This window comes from Equus przewalskii, chromosome 21, assembly GCF_037783145.1.
Source record: "Equus przewalskii isolate Varuska chromosome 21, EquPr2, whole genome shotgun sequence".
Classification (NCBI taxonomy): Eukaryota; Metazoa; Chordata; class Mammalia; order Perissodactyla; family Equidae; genus Equus; species Equus przewalskii.
The window spans coordinates 23,318,406-23,334,978 of record NC_091851.1 but is presented as its reverse complement, the minus strand read 5'-3'; the positions used below and the strand labels follow the sequence as shown (position 1 = coordinate 23,334,978).

The 16,573-nt window shown below is 59.2% G+C and overlaps 1 protein-coding gene across 8 annotated transcripts in view; it reads left to right on the top strand.

Moving 5' to 3' along the window:
• The window catches only part of NOL4L (nucleolar protein 4 like), a 124,762-nt gene that overhangs the window by 93,554 nt on the left and 14,635 nt on the right, over window positions 1-16,573 (top strand). For 5 of the 8 annotated variants that reach the window (XM_070589114.1, XM_070589118.1, XM_070589115.1 and 2 more), the window contains one exon: window positions 2,039-2,180. In XM_070589114.1, coding sequence (XP_070445215.1) covers window positions 2,039-2,180 — 142 coding nt within the window. Of the gene's footprint in view, window positions 1-1,255; window positions 1,749-1,799; window positions 1,909-2,038; window positions 2,181-16,573 lie in introns of those variants that run through there. The other 3 variants (XM_070589120.1, XM_070589121.1, XM_070589117.1) reach the window with 3 other exon arrangements.

Sequence of the window (16,573 nt, the reverse complement as noted above, 5' to 3'; positions counted from 1 at the left end):
TTCGTAGCCCTCATCACTGCCGCTGTTACATGTTTTTCTGCTGATTGTCCATCTCCCCACTGGACAGTGAGCCCCAGGAAGGCCAGGGCTTTGTCTTGTCCTCAGCTGAATTTCCCAGCACCTAGAGCTGCGCTTGCCTCCTCGCAGGTGTTGAGTGAATGCTTGTTGAATGAATGGATGGAGCGTTTTGAATAGGCGGTGCTTCCGGACGTTGTTAGAATACTCAGGCTTTTGAACTGAGTGTTTTAGCAATACCCACGAGCCAGGAGAGGGCCTTCCTGCCTCAGCCATAGCTGCGGTTGTACCCTGAGCACAGTGTCCCCTGGGCCTCAGTGAGGAGGCCCGCGTCCTGGCCCCCAGAGCCTGGGTGGGCTCTACACCTCTGAGAGTCCTTCTCCCCGCTCTCGGGTTCTGTCCTGTTAGTGCAGGGGAGAGTTTAGTTGTCCCTTTGTGCAGAGAGAACCTTTTGGACACGTGTGTGTCCCTCCGGGCGTGAGAAAACAGCCTGAGTGAATGCATGTGAGCACACTTCCACCCAAAGAAGACTGTGGGTGGATGTGCTTGTGTGTAAGGAGCCGGGCGGCCCACGGGAGGGAGGCAGAGTGAGTGCACGTGTGTGTGTGTGTGTGTGTGTGTGTGTGGGGTGGGGGGAGAGGGCACAAGAGGACACGTGGTCTCTGTCCCCCAAGCACACAAGGCTCTGGGTGTGGCGCGTGGGGACCCCTGGGCTGGGCAGAGCCTGCGTCCTGGCCCAGCTTGCGTCCTCTGGGTTCAGCTGCAGAGGGTACACACTCGTGCTGTACAGAAGCTGTAAATTCCAGGAAACTCCCTGCCAGCCGGGCGCGGTGGGGGAGGGAGTGGAGGGTAATCCGGGCTGGCTCCCTAGCACTTGGAGAGCAGATGTGTCTGCCTCAGGGACAGCAGCCCAAGAAAGTTCAAACCAAAGTGTGTTTGCTCACTATAAAAGAGACCTCTGTGAGGGGCCCTGGAGGGAGGATTTGGGGGGGGTGCACTCTGCCAGAGGTCCTCACTGGGGGCCCACAGAGGCCATTGTATCTTGTCGGAGGGGAGAGGGGAGGGGGCAAGGCAGGAGCACCGGGGTGTGGGAGCTGCTGGGTCATCTTTCTTGGCGTTTTACAGCCAGCTCCCAAACACAGTTGCTGCTCCTGCTGAAAGAGGCTGGGCCAGAAGGAGGTGGGGTCCTTTGCCACTGGAGGGCTGGAGTGAAGGGGCCCCGCCCCGGGGGTTCCCGGATGACTGGCCAAGGGCTCACTGAAGCCAGCGAGGGAGACGAGGCAGGCGTGGTCCTCCCCAGCAGGCCCTCCGGCTGTTTGGAAGGCCCTGGCGGCCCCCCAGGCCCTTGAGCCGAACCCCCTTTGCGGTCTGATCCTAACCCTCGCCTGCCCCACCCCCTTCCTTCTCTGCACTTCTGGGGCTGGCCTTTTCAGTGCTGGAAGCTACCCAAGAGCATATCTTTGAAGCACAGCAAAGGTTCGGAAGGAGGAAGACAGAAATGTCCTCTGGGCTGGGGGAGTGGGAGAAAGGAATTCCATGCATGCTCCACGGGAGTCAGGGAAGCAGCCCTGGTGGGGGCGATCGCCTTGGCAGCGGTGGTGCCCAGCATGTCCTGCTACCCACTTCTGGCCGCCTGGCCCTGTGTGGAGTGAGCCCTCTTCCAGGGCTGTGGGCAGGGAGCAGGGAGCGGTGGCCCTTGTTTACAGGGCTTGTTTCAACCTTGGCTCACAAGGGTAAGAGCCGGGCCCTGCCATCCGCCCCTACAGGATGCAAGACCTCATAATTGTCTTCAATTACAGACAGTGCCGGCCCTCAGCCCTGGCTTCCGACAGGAACCAGAGCCTGAGCCACTGCCACGGGGGGCAGGGGGAGCCAGCCAGCCCCCACTGCAAGGTTTGGGGTCTCCCTGTGGCCTTTGGGGCACTTCCAAATGCCATGGGCCCTGGGGTTCACCCAAAATGTGGCCTCGGGGCTGTGGAGAGCCTGTCACTGTTGAACACCTACCTTCTTTGTCCCTGATCAGGATGAAACTTCTGTGAGCAGTGAAGATTTTGATATGAACGACTCCACATGGATGTCAGCTGACCCACACCTGGCCTCCAGCCTGAGTCCCAGTCAGGACGAGAGGATGCGGAGCCCGCAGAACCTCCACAGCCAAGAGGACGGTGAGTGTCCCTTGGGGGCCGGTGGGGGAGGGGCTGCACCTGCCCACCTGCCCGTGCCTAGGAATCTGGGATGGTGGGGCCTCTAGGGGTGGCGTTCTCAGCATCTCTGTGGGCCCCAGGGCCCCGGCCCCTGGTTCCAGAGAGAGCAGGTCGTTCCCCTAGAGATGCCTGGACAGAGCTCTTGGGGCGGGGGGGTGTGGTGACTGGTGGCCTGGCGGGCCATGCTTGTTTGTTTGCACTGATGCTCAGGGGCTGGCGGGATATGGATTTCCATGTGGTCACGATTCAGGTCCGGGAAGGTTAACAGTGTGCCTGACCCAGAACAATCGAGCTCCCCAGTGATGAAAACAGGAGCTGGGCTTCTGCGGCGTTGACTTGAGGCTGTAGGACAGGGTCCCTCACCTGTGAGTGAGCAGGTGGTGCACTTGTCCATGTGTGTGCCCCCGGCCCCTCAGGATGAGCCGTGGTTCGGCGGAGGAGCTGTCCAGACTGGTCTGTAGGCCCGGCCCCACCGTCCTCCAGGGCCTGCCAGGCATTCTCCTCCAACCTCCCTGGAAACAGAGGCTTCCTTCTTGGGGTGGGAGAGTTGGGGTCAGAGGTCAGATCCCAGACGTCCACTCCAGAGCTCTTGCATGGAGCTTCCCCGGGGGGCTGGGCTCCGGGGCTCCAGCACTGCCTCAGTCAGATGCAGTTCTGGGCCAGGGGTGGTACCTGTGGTTAGAGCGTCCCTGGCTGGGCCTGATTTCCCGGGAGAAGGTGATCGGGTGTGGGGGATGAGCCGGAGCCGGGCCTCAGAGAACTGGGGTGTAGAGCTGGCAATTAGGAGGGGTCGAAGGTCGGGGCCTGGAATGCTGGAGGGAGGTGCAGGGTTAAAAGGGGGTGTAATGTTAACTCTGTGAAACGGGTTAGCCTTAAAGAGTAAATAAGGGGTAGGAGCCTCACAGTTTGGGTCAAAGTTCGTCTCCATGGCAGAAGCCGGGCGCCTGCCTCCCGACTGCTCTTGCGGGCTGAGGCCGGCTTTGTCTGGGAGGAGACGCAACCTGGAGGCAGCTGGGGTGGCTGGGCCAGGGGCTGGGGAGTCCAGGGGGTGGTTCTGTGAGGAGTGGGGTGCGAGGCTGCTGGGAAAGAAAAGGCTTTTGTATCTGATGCCTCGTGAGGTCAGCAAGACCCCCTCGTGCTGCGAGCCTCCCAGAGCAGTACTGGCTTCCAGCGCTCCCACGGGATGGGGACCCGGGGGGGGCAGCCACATGCTGCTGGGGGCCCTGGGGTTGGGACGTGCCCGGCAGCTGACCTCCCGCCTCATCTGAGCCAGGGGAGGGCCACACCCAAGGCCACACCAAGGGCCATGCCAGCAAAGCTCAGCCAAGGGCCCTAGGTTATACCTTCCCAGGAAGGATTCAGAACATTTTTCTTTTAAAGCCTTATTAGTAGGATTGGATGGGGGCCATATTCCCCCAACTCATTCTTGAAAAAGTCTTGTGTTATTGTTGCTCACAGCCACCCTTTGGGAGTCTGATCTCTGTCTAAGACACTTCCCAGGGAGATTTGGTGATTTGGGGGGCCTCCAGGGTCAGGGAGCAGAAGGGAGTGTTTCCGTGGGGGTCGTGGGGCTTCCTCAGCATCAGTTGCCCTGTCACCTGGAGGTTGGCTGATCATGAAGATGAAGCTGAGAGAAGCAGTGAGGCTGGTGGGGTCAGCATGTCCTGCAGCTGGACCCACGGGAGCCCAGTGAGGTAGCCGACCTGGGTGTCATCATGCATATCCCCCACCCAGGTCCCTCCTGGCCATGGGTGCTGGGGCTGAGGCAGGCTGGCCTGCTGACAGGACAGGGGTGTTTATCAGGGCGGGCAGCCAGAGCTGGAGACAGGGAGGATGGTGTCGACCATGATACCATCAATTTAATTATTTAATCAGAGACTGTGTCTGGAGGCTGTGGGCTGATGTGCTGGCCAGAGGCTGACCTAGACCCAGTGCAGGGGGTCGCAGGCCTTGAGAGATTGGCTGGCCTGGTCTCTGCTGCCCCTTCTGGTCCTAGATCTGTTGGTGACCACCATGTCTATCCCAAGCACTGGGTCCCCAAGGGGAACTGGAGTCCCCATCCAGCCCTCCAGCCCCCACCATGGCATGCTCCCCTCTCTGGAGGTGCTTCCAGTGCAGACACGAGCTGAGAACCTGCTCCCATCAGTGAGTCAGTGAGAAACCATCAGTGGTTTCAGGGGTTTCTCATGTCCCCTGTTGTTAATGAAGGACTGGGTGGGGACAGGCCAAGCAGGGGCTCTGTTTGACCCTGCTCTCTGCACCCAGCCATAGCCCTCCATGGTCTCCACTCCCTGCACATGTGCTTTCATCCAGAAGCTTCCCCAACCCCACCAAGCCCCAAGGTGGCTTGGTGTGCCGTCTCTGGCCCTCAGTCCTCCGTGGAAGTGGCAAGTTGGAAAGATGATGTCTGAGGCCCCCACTGTGAGCTCTGTGAGATGAGGACCATGTCCATCTTGCTCTCTGCTCTGTCCCCAGTGACTCTGGCTGCATGCCTGACATGTTACAGGGGCCTGCTGAATATTTGTCACCTGAATGAATAAAGGAACAAATGTTTATTGAGACCTACCCCGAGCACACCATCTGGAGGGGATGTAGGCCCACCCCTTGCTGGGGACAAGTTGGGTTCTTTGTTCCTGAGGACACCCCCCAGTCTCGGCACCTGAATCTTTTCCCTTAGCCAGAAAGTGTGGGGACTCCCAAGGCTGTGCTGGGAAGCATCCCACCCTGCTGGCCAGGGATGCAGTCCAGAAGCATTTCAAGAAGCCAAGCAGTTTGGACAGATTCACACATGTTGGTGGATGCTTTGGGACCCTCCTCTTCCTCCTCCTCCTTTTTCAAGTTTTAGCAGAGGCAGATGAAGGCTGGGCCTTGGCAGGGTAGGTCCGACGGCTGAGACCAGGAATGAATTTTCCGCAGGCCAGCTCTCACTCCCGGGAGCTTGTCTCTGAGGTTTACCAGGAGTGGGAGTGTGCTTGCTCTGAAACAATGTGGTGCGCTTGTCCCCAAGCCCTCCATGCACAGCCTGCGGGACCTCACTTCACAGATCTCTTTTACGGGTCCTGTTCCTGGCTCCCTGACATCACAGCAGTGGGTGCTTGGCCGGGGAGCACTGCTCACCCAGTGCTCCTTCACCTGGGGCGCATCGCTCAGGTCCCATCCCATGGGAGGAAACTGCATCAGGGAGAGAATTCCAAGGATCTGGCCAGAGTCAGGAGGGGGTGCGGAGGCTGCTCCCCTCCCCTTTCCTCTTTGGCAGGCGTCGAGGCCATGTGTGAGGGTCCCCAGAAGATGGCGGGGGAGCCTGGGAACCAGAGGAGGTTCTCCCTGCACACTCACAGCATTGGCTTCTCGGGGTCCCAACCACGGCAGGCAGGGCCAGGCGAGGGCCCCTCCTTTCATTTCCCCTTGATGTGCTTCCCCAGGCCTCTTGCTCTGCCCCTTCCTGAGCGGAAAATGTGAGGCCTGGCTTCAGAAGGGATGCATGGGGGTGGGGAGCGGACATTACTCACCTCCTGGGTAGACAGGAAACCAGCATCAGGGGAGAGCCCAGGGTCCTGCTTCCGTCTTCCTGCAGGGTCCTTGGGGGTTTCTGGGCAGGAGCTGTGTGGCGTCCTGGGGCATCTCAGGGCCTCTTGCTTGTGCCTCTGAGAGATGGCTCCTCCAACCTTGGGCCTGTGAGACCCCTGGACCTCAGAGTTCCCTCCCTCCAGGGACATGGTGTCAGCACTTCCTGCCCGCAGACCATAAGGTCTGGAGCTGCCTCTCCAGTGCCCATCGCTATGTCACGAGGCCGGACAAAGGTGTTGAGGGTCCTGGCTTAAGGCTTGGCTTCTTTCAGGCTTGTCCTCAGTTTTGTCGTGCAAATGCTTAGCCGCCGTCACTTGCGTGTGTGGATGATGAGCCCGGCCCTGCTTTGGGGGACCTGTAGTCTGAGAGACAGGTGCGAGCTGTCTGAGGGCAGGCAGTGTGTCTTCGTAGAAGTGGATCTTATTTTCCGCCTTATTTCACAAGTATTACAGTCATTGTAGAAAATTTAGAAAAAACAGAGGGGCAAAAAAAATGAAAATCAATACCAATGTTTGGGGCATATTCTTCTCAGTCTTTAATGTGCATATCATCAGTCTCATTTCCTTAAAGAAAAAAAGGGGGTGGACAGTGTAATGTTGCAGCTACTGTTTTTCCCACATAGTGTCATTTACCTCTCCCCCATCAATGATGTGCCATCTTTAAAGGTTGTCCAGTCATCCCAATAACTGGAGGCCCCATTCCTGAGCCTGCTCTGTGCTCAACCCTGAGCTGGTGACAGGGTGACTCCCACCCTGTGAGCTCAGAGCTATGACTGTGCCTTTCCTGCAGAGGCGGAAGTAACTTGCCCAGACCACAAGCGACCATGAGGGTCTGTCTGACTCCAGAGCCAGCATTTGGGCCATTCCTGGGGAAGGACATTCAAGTCCCCCTCTCTTGTTACTACAGACAGTACCACAGGGAGCATCCTGAGGGCCAACCCCTGCCCAGGCCTGAGTGTTCTCTTCTGGGCTTTATCTCCAGCCCCTACCATGGAGCAGCGGCTCCACAAATGGCTGTTGAGTTACCAGTGGTGGAGACGGGGACCAGTGAAAGCCTCTTGGAGAGGCTATATTTGGAGTGGGGTTGAAGTTAGGTAGAGTGGCCTGGGGAGCTCAGGCAGTGTGTCAGGAGGAGGCTGGGAAGGGAGGGAGATGCCAAATGACAGGGCTGGGGGTTTCCTGGGTTGCATGTCTCCAGAAGCTCCCTATGACCCCAAGCTCCAACCAGGAGAGATGGGGCAGGGAGGCTACCACCAGGCCGCCCTACGAGAGTCTGGCATGCAAGCGTTCCAGGAGGATGGAGAGAGGTGGGGCCGCCTCTGTGGGCCTGGGGTCTCCACTGGACGTGGCTCCCTGCAGGCAGGCCCTGTCACTCTGCTGTGGATCTCCTGAGCGGCCCTGGCCTGCCCTGTCCCTGCCGTGCGGTCTTAAACAAGTGGTTCACTCTCTGATTCCCAGCTTCTGCCTGTAGCATGGCCTGGGTGACTGTGACCATTAACCCTGGTGTGTGCTCGGGAGCTCTTTGTGAGATGACCAAGGCTTCCTGCCTTCTGGCTTGTGTTGCCCTCGGGTGGGGCCCTGCACTATGCAGAAATGCAAACTGGGTGTAGGGCGGTCACCTGGGAGCAGGTGTGTGACTTGCTTGCCAGGGCTCAATATTTACAATGGTGCTGCCTCTCTTTGCCTCACCCAGCCAGGCCTCTCCCCTGTGTGCTGTCCCCTGCTCTCTGCAGGGTGGGTCTGCAGGGGAAATGTGCAGGCCCCAGCCCTGCTACCCGACTCAGGCTCAGATACTGCCTCCACTCCCTCCTCACCGTGCGGCCCGGAGCAGATCACCTCCCCTCACTGGACAGTGGGGCGATAATGCGGCACCCACCCTACCGAGCTGTGGAGGATGGGATGACGCGTGGACAGGGCTCGGCACACGCCTCGGGCAGGGAAGGCTCGGTGAATGGTGTTACGGGATCGCTTCCTCTTAGGGGGCCAGGCTGGTGCAGGAGACTGTGCTGGAGGTCTGGAGGCTGGGGTCTGTGGCCACCTGGCATAACCAGACTGCGGGACTGTAAGTGTGTCAGGGGCCTCCCTTGAAAGACTTCCTCCTCACCTCTCCCACATTCTCTGGACCCTTCACTAGACCTACTGGGTCCGGCCCTGTCTCTTCATCCATTCAGATCTCTCTTGGTCCCCTCTGCCCACTGAGCCCTGTGGGGTTTTGACCGCAGCTTTCTTTACAACATCATACCAGCACCCCTCGCCCCTGCTCTCAGCCACCAAAGTCTTGCTTCTTTGGAAAGGGAGCTGGGCTGTGAGGGCCCAGGTGCTCACAGCTGGTCCTGGCATCTCCTGGGTTCCTGTCCCACTCCCCACCCGCACGTGCCAGGTCCTGTGAAGGGACCCTGAGTCTCCGAAGATCCTGCTCCTTGGTCTGGCAAACTCCAGACGTGTCCCAGGCTCCCACACTGGTGGGCAGCTGAGTGGGCAGCTGCGAGTTGGTTCCGCTGTCCAAGGAGAAGGCACCTGGGCGGCAGCTTACTTCCTGTGTGCCAGCCACTGTGCTGGGCCCCGAGGGTGCCACAGGGCGTCCCCGGCCAGGGGGAGAAGTTGTTCTGCAAGGAAATGGGCAGGAGGCCTTACTGCTAGTGGGGAGGGGCGAGTGGGAGTTGGGGCCAGGCTGCATGGGCTCAGAAACGGTCACCTGAATTACCCCTGAGCCGTGGCCACTTCTGGTGTTCTCTGCGCATGCTGCCCACCCTCCCATGGGCCCACCCCTGGGAGGCAGCTCCACGGCCTGCTGCAGCCAACCCCTCATGGATGTGACACTTGTGGTTGGACATCTGCCCTGGTCACTGTCACATGGGAGGAGGATTGTGGCCCCTTCTCTGTGCCCTCCCTGGGATGGCTTCTGAGGGACTTTTCCTGCAGTGGGCCTTTGAACTGAGCCTTCTCTCCCCGACACCTGCTGATCCCCACCCTGTCCATCCCTTATCCTGTTTACCTCCGATGAGGCTAGAAACTGCCTCTGGGCCTCATTCTCCGGCTACAGGTCACCCCCTCCTCCCCACCCCCTTCTAGAGCAAGAGGTATTTGCTCCTTTTCAAGGCTCGAAACATCCACACTGGATGGCCTCTTGCCCTCCCTTCCCCCCAGGAGCAGAGAACGGGGGCCCAAGCCCTTCCAGGGATTGGCTGTGGGCCACCCTGGCAGTCCCAGGTCACAGGAAAGTGTCCATCATCAGCTCGGCTGCAGGCGGCACAGACAATGCTGAGCTGTCCCGGCCTCTGGCCTCCGAGGGGTGAGAAAAGCTGGGAGACAGCACCGAGAGATCCCTTTATCCCAGGAGCAGGCTGGGCCGGCACAGCCCTGGCCTTGTACAGGCTGTTGGGGTCTTAGGCACCCACAGGCCCCAGACGCCTGGTGAGGACATTAGGGCAAGACAAGCTCCGGGGCCTGAGGAGGTGAGGCTCACCTGCTGAGAAAGGGAGCGGCAGGCTCCACACATACCTAGGAGATTAGCCTGGGCCTGCTGGGCCATCGTGGAAGTCAGAGCCACCCTCAGCCCAGGACACATGTAGACCTGGCTTCCTATTGACCCTCTGTGGAGGCAGGTTCTGCTGTGCTGGAGAAGAGGCCTGGGAGGGAGGGGTACAGGAGAGGCTTTGCCACCTCGAGCCTGTCCAAGGGCGACTTTCCTAGGAACCAGGAAGTGACTGGGGCCACGCTGGCGTCATCGCTCTGACCTAAGGACTGGGATGCACCGAACCCAGACCGGCTTCCGGGAGGGCTGGCGGAGGGCCTGCACAGGCTCTGGGGCCCGGGCCCTGTCCTGTGAGTCATTCGCGCACACACAGTCGCCTCAAGTGGCTCTGTTTGCTCTAGGACACAGGATTTGTTTTGGGGGGCGGTGCAGTGGGCATCTCAGCTAGAGCTTTTGCACATGGAATCAGCCTTGACTTCTCGCTGCTTGGCCTGGAGGGTGGGGCCGGGGAGAATGTCAGGCCCGGGAGGACACAGACTCTGGCGGCTCCTGTTGGGAGTGGTTTCCCCTGGACGTGTTTGGCCAGTGTGTGTTGGGGGAGGGGCTGCCGGAAGGGGGGCTGTTGCAGGGGTGGGAGGCTGTCCCATAGTACAGAAGGGCAAACTGAGGCCTAGAGAAGAGCACCAGGGGCGGGTGCTCTGGGGAGTCAGGCAGCCCTGGGGCCCGTGTGGGCTCTGCCGCTCGTGCCGTGGGTCAGCCAGTGACTGGCCCCGGGAGCCTCTGGTTCTCCTCTGATGACTGCTGGAGGCAGTGGTTGTGCAAATCAGGCATGATGAGCGTGCCCAGTGCCTGACACACACTTGATGTCCACCCCACCGAAGGTGGCGCCTGTCCCCAGTGCCCTGCCGCCAGTCCTGCACCCAACTCAGACCACCTGCCCCAAGACCTGAACTGTCATCTTCGTCTTGGACACCCCTCCAGGGCCCAGGACCCCTGAGTCCCTGCACTGAGAGAAATGATTTCAGTTTTAGGGGAAACTCATGAAAATCTAGGTCTGTGCTGTCTAATACGGTAGCCACAGACGGCTGCTGGAAGGAACTCAGGCACATTGAGGTGTGCTGAATGTAAAGCACACGCTAAGTTTCAGGGACTTAGTATAAAAAAAGAATGTAAAATATGTCAGTTTTAATACAGTATTGATTACTTGTTGAAATGGTAATATTTTGGATATATTGGGTTAAATAAAATAGATTATTAAAATTCAACCCACCTGTTTCTTTTCACTTTTTAAAATATGTGGCTGCTAGAAAATTGAAAATTCCCGATGTGGCTCACATTCTCTTTCGATTGGACCGTGCTGCTCTAGACTCTGAGGGCCCTAGACTCTGCTGGCACCTGCTTAAGGGATGTGTCACCAAAGGTCGGGCAGGAAGGCGGGTGCTGTGGGATAGAGGTGCCCGTGTCCCTGGGCTGGTGGCATTAGAGGTAAGAGTGGAGCCCTGATAGGAAGCAGGGCCCCGGCCAGGCTGCTGGGTGGAACCACAGGGCTGGAGCGGGGTGCTCAGGAGGGGCAGCTAGGCGGGCAGCCAGGGCCTGAAGGCCAGATGGCAGGGCAGGCTCCCAGTGTGTCCCCATCACCCAGGATGGTGGGATCCCAGTGGTACTGCCTTGCCCAGCTCCTCAGTGTCCCCCGTTTGACCCTGGAGCCCTCCCCCTTCCTTCCTTCCGGGAGGAAGAGCAGGGTAGCCTGCCAGGAGCCTGGTGCTCCTGGGAACTATGCATCATATAAACACGGCCCAGGCCACTGGCCTTTGTCAAAGCAGGCAGGGGCAGCCCACGTGAGGGGCACACCCCAAATGCAGAGCATGGTCAGTGCCCCGAGGCAGCAGCCCAAAGCCACAGTGGCCGAGGAGGAGAAAGGGGCTGGCTCTTCAGACATCCAGCGGCCCGTCCTGGTGTCCACACTCTCCGGCCCATGGTGGGGCTGCCGGCTCCAGCACTCTCCCCTCCTCCTCCCCCGGTTCATCTCTTTTGTGTGTGAATTATTGATGCTTCCACCTCTCCTCTGCCTGGCTGCCGCTGTGACAGAAGCCCACGAAGGAGGGAGGCACTGCCTCCAGCAACCGCACCTCTGGCCACAGAAGGCAGCCTGCACCGGGTATGCTGAGCTGGCGTGGCCACAGGCCTGGCCCATGGTCCTAGGGACGATGGACCTTCCCACCTTGGGAGCCGGCGTGAGTCACCCACTGGGAGAGGGTGTCACTGGCTGTGGCCCCAGAGCCCGGTGTGGCAATTGGCGGCTCTCACAGAGCTGGGCTTGTGCGGGCTGTGGGGCACTGGCGCCCACATAAGGGCATTGTTTGCTGAGGTAAAAGGGGTTTTTGTCTCCTTCTGGAGACGGGACAGAGGGAGGAACAATTTCCCCCATTCATCACTAATTCCCCCATTTGAATAGCAGCACATTGCCCCACGTTAAATAGACGGGCACGCAGTCCTTCCCTGCCCGTGGGCATTCCGGGCACAGGTGGTGGGCTCTGCGTCCTGCCCCGCACCGAGCTGAGAGGCCTGGTTTGGTGGACATGTTCAGCAGGGGTGCATCCCCCGGCTGCTCCCCTGCTGCCCCGGAGCACCCTTCTCTCTGTAATTCACACAGTCACAGGTTGGGGGCAGTCTTGTCCTGCCATCATTGTCCTGGGCCTCGGGTGGAGTGCCCATCCTGGAGGGGCCTCCTGGCACAGCAGCACAGATAAGGACCAGGTGGGGACAAGAGTCACTTCCAGCTCCAGGTCTGCGGTGGCGTCAGCCAGCACACGCCCCTGCCCGAAGAGCGGTGGCTGGAGGCCTGCACCCCTGGAAGGCCCATCTCCTATGTGCCGTGTGCCAGGCCCTTGGTGCCCGTGGGGCCAGCTGGGTTCTTTCACAGAGTCATAAAGTGTCAGAGCCCAAGAGGGCGGCAGCGGCAACTCCCTGGACTGCAGATAAGAGGAGCCAAGGAGGCGGGCTGTGCCCAAGGTCAGGAGACGGTGAGGCCCCACACCCACCTCCCCAGCTGGGCCCACCCGTCTTGTTCGGGCATGGGTTTGGGGGCATGTCCGTGTCTCCCTTAAATTACGCTTTTTGGAGGGGGTTGGGAGGAGGAAAGAATTAGAAAGGGATGGGAACCCAGCTTGCCTCAGCCCAAGTTGTCGCAGTTTCCCTCTCCCCTCTTTCCCCAGTGACGGGCGCTCTCGGGGCCAGGTGCTGTGCTAGGCCCGGGAGTGGGGCCCTGCAGCTGCCTCTCCTGTGGTTACAGCCACCTCAGGACAGACCTGGGGTTTGTGGCGGGTCCAGCCCCACGGCCCCTCCCGGGGAGGACTGTGGATGACTGAGAGCGAACCAGACACCCGTGGTGACTTAAACCTGCCTCTGTCAGCTAGCTTCAGTGATAAGGAAATCACTGGCTCCCATAACCAGAAAGTCGAGGGCCTTCTTTGGCTTTAGGCACAGATGGATTTGGGGGGATCCGTCTGTGCCAGCCTGTCCCCTGCATCCCCAGTGTGGCCTCCCTGCCAGGTGGGCTGAGCAGCCCCTGTGGGGGAGAGGTCGTCTTCCCACCATTTCAGCAAAAGCCTCAGACTCACTTTCATGGGTCTGTCTGGGTCAGATGCCCATCACCGATCGCTGTGATGGGCGGTGCAGACCGTGGGGAAGCCGGGAAGACTCGGGGTGCCCTCACCAGAGGAAGGGGTGTGGTTTCTGGAGAGGCAGGAGTGATCTGGGCCCGCCCAATACAGCCCTGGCAACCCTGAGTCTGCGGGGCTGGGGCAGCTTATGGGGGGCTGGGCACAACCAGAGACACAGTATGTCAGGAGGTGATCGGTGCTCTGGAAAAAACAGGTAAAGGGGTCAGAGTGAGGCAGGGGGCTGGGCAGGGAGGTCTTAGTGAGAAGGTCACCTTTAAGTAAAGCCCTGGAGGGGAGGAAATGTGCCAGAGAGATAGCTGGGGACAGAGTGTCATGAGAAGAGGGGACAGCAAGTGCAAAGGCCCGGAGCACAGCTGGACTGGGGTGACAGTGGGGGACACTGCCAAGAGTGTCTGGCTTCCACTTGGGGGTTTGAACTTAGTCCCTGCAGCTGTGGCCGGATGACAGCCACTGCCTAGGGGGCGGGTAGATGGATACAGCCCCCCACCCCCACCCCCAGCAGCTCCTCTGCCCCTGCTCGGCTCTGGGCACTTCAGCCCTCGCTCCAGGGCCTTCTCAGCATTGTCTTTTGTAGCTTCTTCCAAGGACTACTTCTTCCAAAAAGCCTTCCCTGCCTCCCTCCTGCACAGTGCAGACCCTGGGGTCCAGAGCTGGGGTCTCAATGAGGCTCTGCAGTTAGGGAGGGCTTCCCCGAGGAGGAGGAGCAGGAGGCAGTCGGAGGAGCATGGATCAAGGGCCAGAGAGCTCCCAATGCTCTCTTTGGAGCCCAATCTCCTCTTGAACCCTCAGGTGTCTTCCTCGCCAGAGCATGAGCCTCTGGGACAGGAACCACCTTCGTCTTTTCACCGCTGTGTCCCCAGTGCCCCGCACGGGCCTGAACACTCAGTGATGTTCAAGAAAGGAAGGGATGAAGGCACGAAGAGCATCTTCCAGGTGCTGCCTCTCCCTCTTCCCCTCCCTGTGCCCACTTCAGATTTGGCACCGTGCTGGGCTGAGGGGCCCCCAGAAGCCCACGCTCCAGTCCAGGAAAGCCATGTGTAGGAAGGAGGCGTGTTAGGAAGTGCGAAAGCGCGTGCTGGAGGCAACCGGCTTTTTTTTTTTTTTGGCGCCTACTCTCTATTCCAGGTATTGTCTACACCATGTAAATCCTATTTTACTGACATGACACCCATCTTGAAAGGAGGCTGAGGCTCAAGGAGGGGAAGTGGTGTTTTCAAGGAGACACAGCCGGCATCCATCCCACTCCACAGCCCCTCTGCATTCCACCTAAAACGCACGGCCTCTCCCGTCAGCAGAAAGTGGACCCCAGCTGTAGGCTGCCCCAGGGGCGGGCGGCGCCGGGCTGGCTATGCAGGCAGGTGGTTAGCAGCCGGGTGGAGGGCGCCCTAGCAGCGTGATTGGGGTCTCAGGATCTTGTGACTCTGTCCCTCTGATGTGGGCCCTGTGTGCGGCTGGCTTTCCCTGCCCCCAGGGCAGTGTGGATGTGGGGGAGGCTTGGCCCGTGGTAAATGGTGTGGGGGCGAATGGAGCTTGTCTCCTGGGGCCCACTGGCCTGCTCAAGGTTTGGTTTTGTTTGGGGGGGATTTTTATGGTAAAATATGTGTAACATAAAATTTGCCATTTTAACCGTTTTTATGTATACAGTTCAGGAGCATTAAGTACATGCACAGTGTTGTGCAATCAGCACCATTATTTCCAAAATAGAGTTTTCATCACCCTAAACAGAAACTCTGTATCCATGAAGCAGTGACACCCCCTCCCCCCCGGCCCCTGGTGACCCTCCTGGATTTCCTGTCTCTGTGAATGTCCCTGTGCTGGAGACTGCGTAGAAGCGGACTCGCGCAATATTTGTCCTGTCGTGCCTGGCTTATTTTACTTAATGTGATGTTTTCACAGTTCATCCATGTGGTAGCATGCATCAGAATTTCATTCCTTTTTATGCCTAAATAATATTCCATCACACGGATAGACCCCGTTTTATTTATCTGGCAAAGTCTTTCAAAATGTAAACAATGAAAGTCAGTCACAACATTTTAAAATCTGGATATTTACATAATGGTGCAGATTTCTACTTTCTCCTAAAAACTTGGAGTGCATGGCCTGGTGCCTCACAGGTCCCATCTGCCCAGCTCCTTCCCTTACCAGACAGGGGTGGCATCTGAGGAGTGGGGGCGGTGCCACCACTGCAGCCAGCACCTGTGGCTCCCTGGCTGGGCAGCTCAGGTGCACAGCCCCGGGGCATTGGCAGCTCAAGAGTCTGGGCCGCCACCTGGGCTCCTGAGCTGGGAGGGGCCCAGGAACACCTGCCTGTGCATCCTCACAGCACCCAGGCCTCCTACGGGCTCACGCCTGGGGAGGCACAGGGCAAGGGGGTCCTTCCTCCTGGGAGAAAACCTGGTCGGGGAGGCAGGTGGTTGGGGTGCCACCTCTGGGCCCGTGCTGAGGGCAGTGATGGTTGGCTCCCTGTGTGCCAGGCGTAGTGCCCATTGACCCTCCTAGGAACCCCTCCTTCCAGAGGAGGAAGACATGGCCCTCCCAGGTCAAGCAAGTGGCCTGTTACAGGTGGTGCCGGGTGTGAAGTCACACCTGCAAGGTGGGCTAAGAATGGGCACCTGGTGGAGCTAAGAAGCGCTCAGACCAGGAGCCAGTATGTTGTCTGTCCAGCCTTGCAGCTCCTCGGTCCCAGCAGAGGCTCCTGAACCTCAGGTGTGGGGACTTCTCCAGGAACACGCCCTGCCCTGGTGGGAGGTGGGCAGCTCTCAGGACCGCCCCTGGGCCAGGTGCAGGAGGCATGAAGTATCTCTAGGAGGGGCTGGCACCTGCCAGGGTCGGGGCTGTGAGGCCCTCCTTCCTAGGGACAGCGGAGGAAGGAGGCCTGCTCTGAGGAGGCAGCGCCGAGCCAGGTTAACTAAAGTTTACTGAGCTGGAAGCAACAGGGCAGGCAGACAGCAGAGCCCAAGCAGAGGCCTGGAGAAGTGAGGTACAAGGGTGGCCAGTATAGTGGGACCTGGGCTGAGGGGAGGCTGCAGAGGTCATAGCACCAAGAACACACCGGACAGAAGTCTGGACTCTTATTCAGTGGGCTGTGGGGAAGAGAAGAGTGGTGATTAGGCTGGTGCTGGAAGAGCGGGGCGTGGAGACAGGACTGTGACCAAGGGGAGCTGGTGTGCTGAAGAAGGTCAGCCAAGGAGGCTGGTTGGGGGTGGGTGGAGGGAACAGCGTGGTTTGGCAAGTTGGAGGGCAGTTGGTGGCCCATTCATTTTCCTTGTGGTTCTGTACTGTGCTCTGTTGCCCCAGGAGGCTGGACCTTGGTGGTTGTCACTACTTCATTTCCCAGCCTGGGACCCCGCCAGCACGTAGTAGGTGCTCAGTAAATACTGCTGGGTAATTTGTTCATTTCACAAACATGTAGATTAGTCGCTGGAGATACTGTCAGAAGAAAACCAGACCTATCTGTGATAGAGGAAGAGGGGCTGGGCAGGGAGGTCCCAGAGGTAGCGCGGCCGCAGGCCTGGACTCTAGGGTGTAGCTGAGCAAAGGTGGAGCTGCGGGGCGGTTTCCGCAGAGCCTGGAGCTGCCCTGCAGGAGGATGGAGGGAGCGATGGCTGCCCAGAGGAAGAGGAGGAGAGG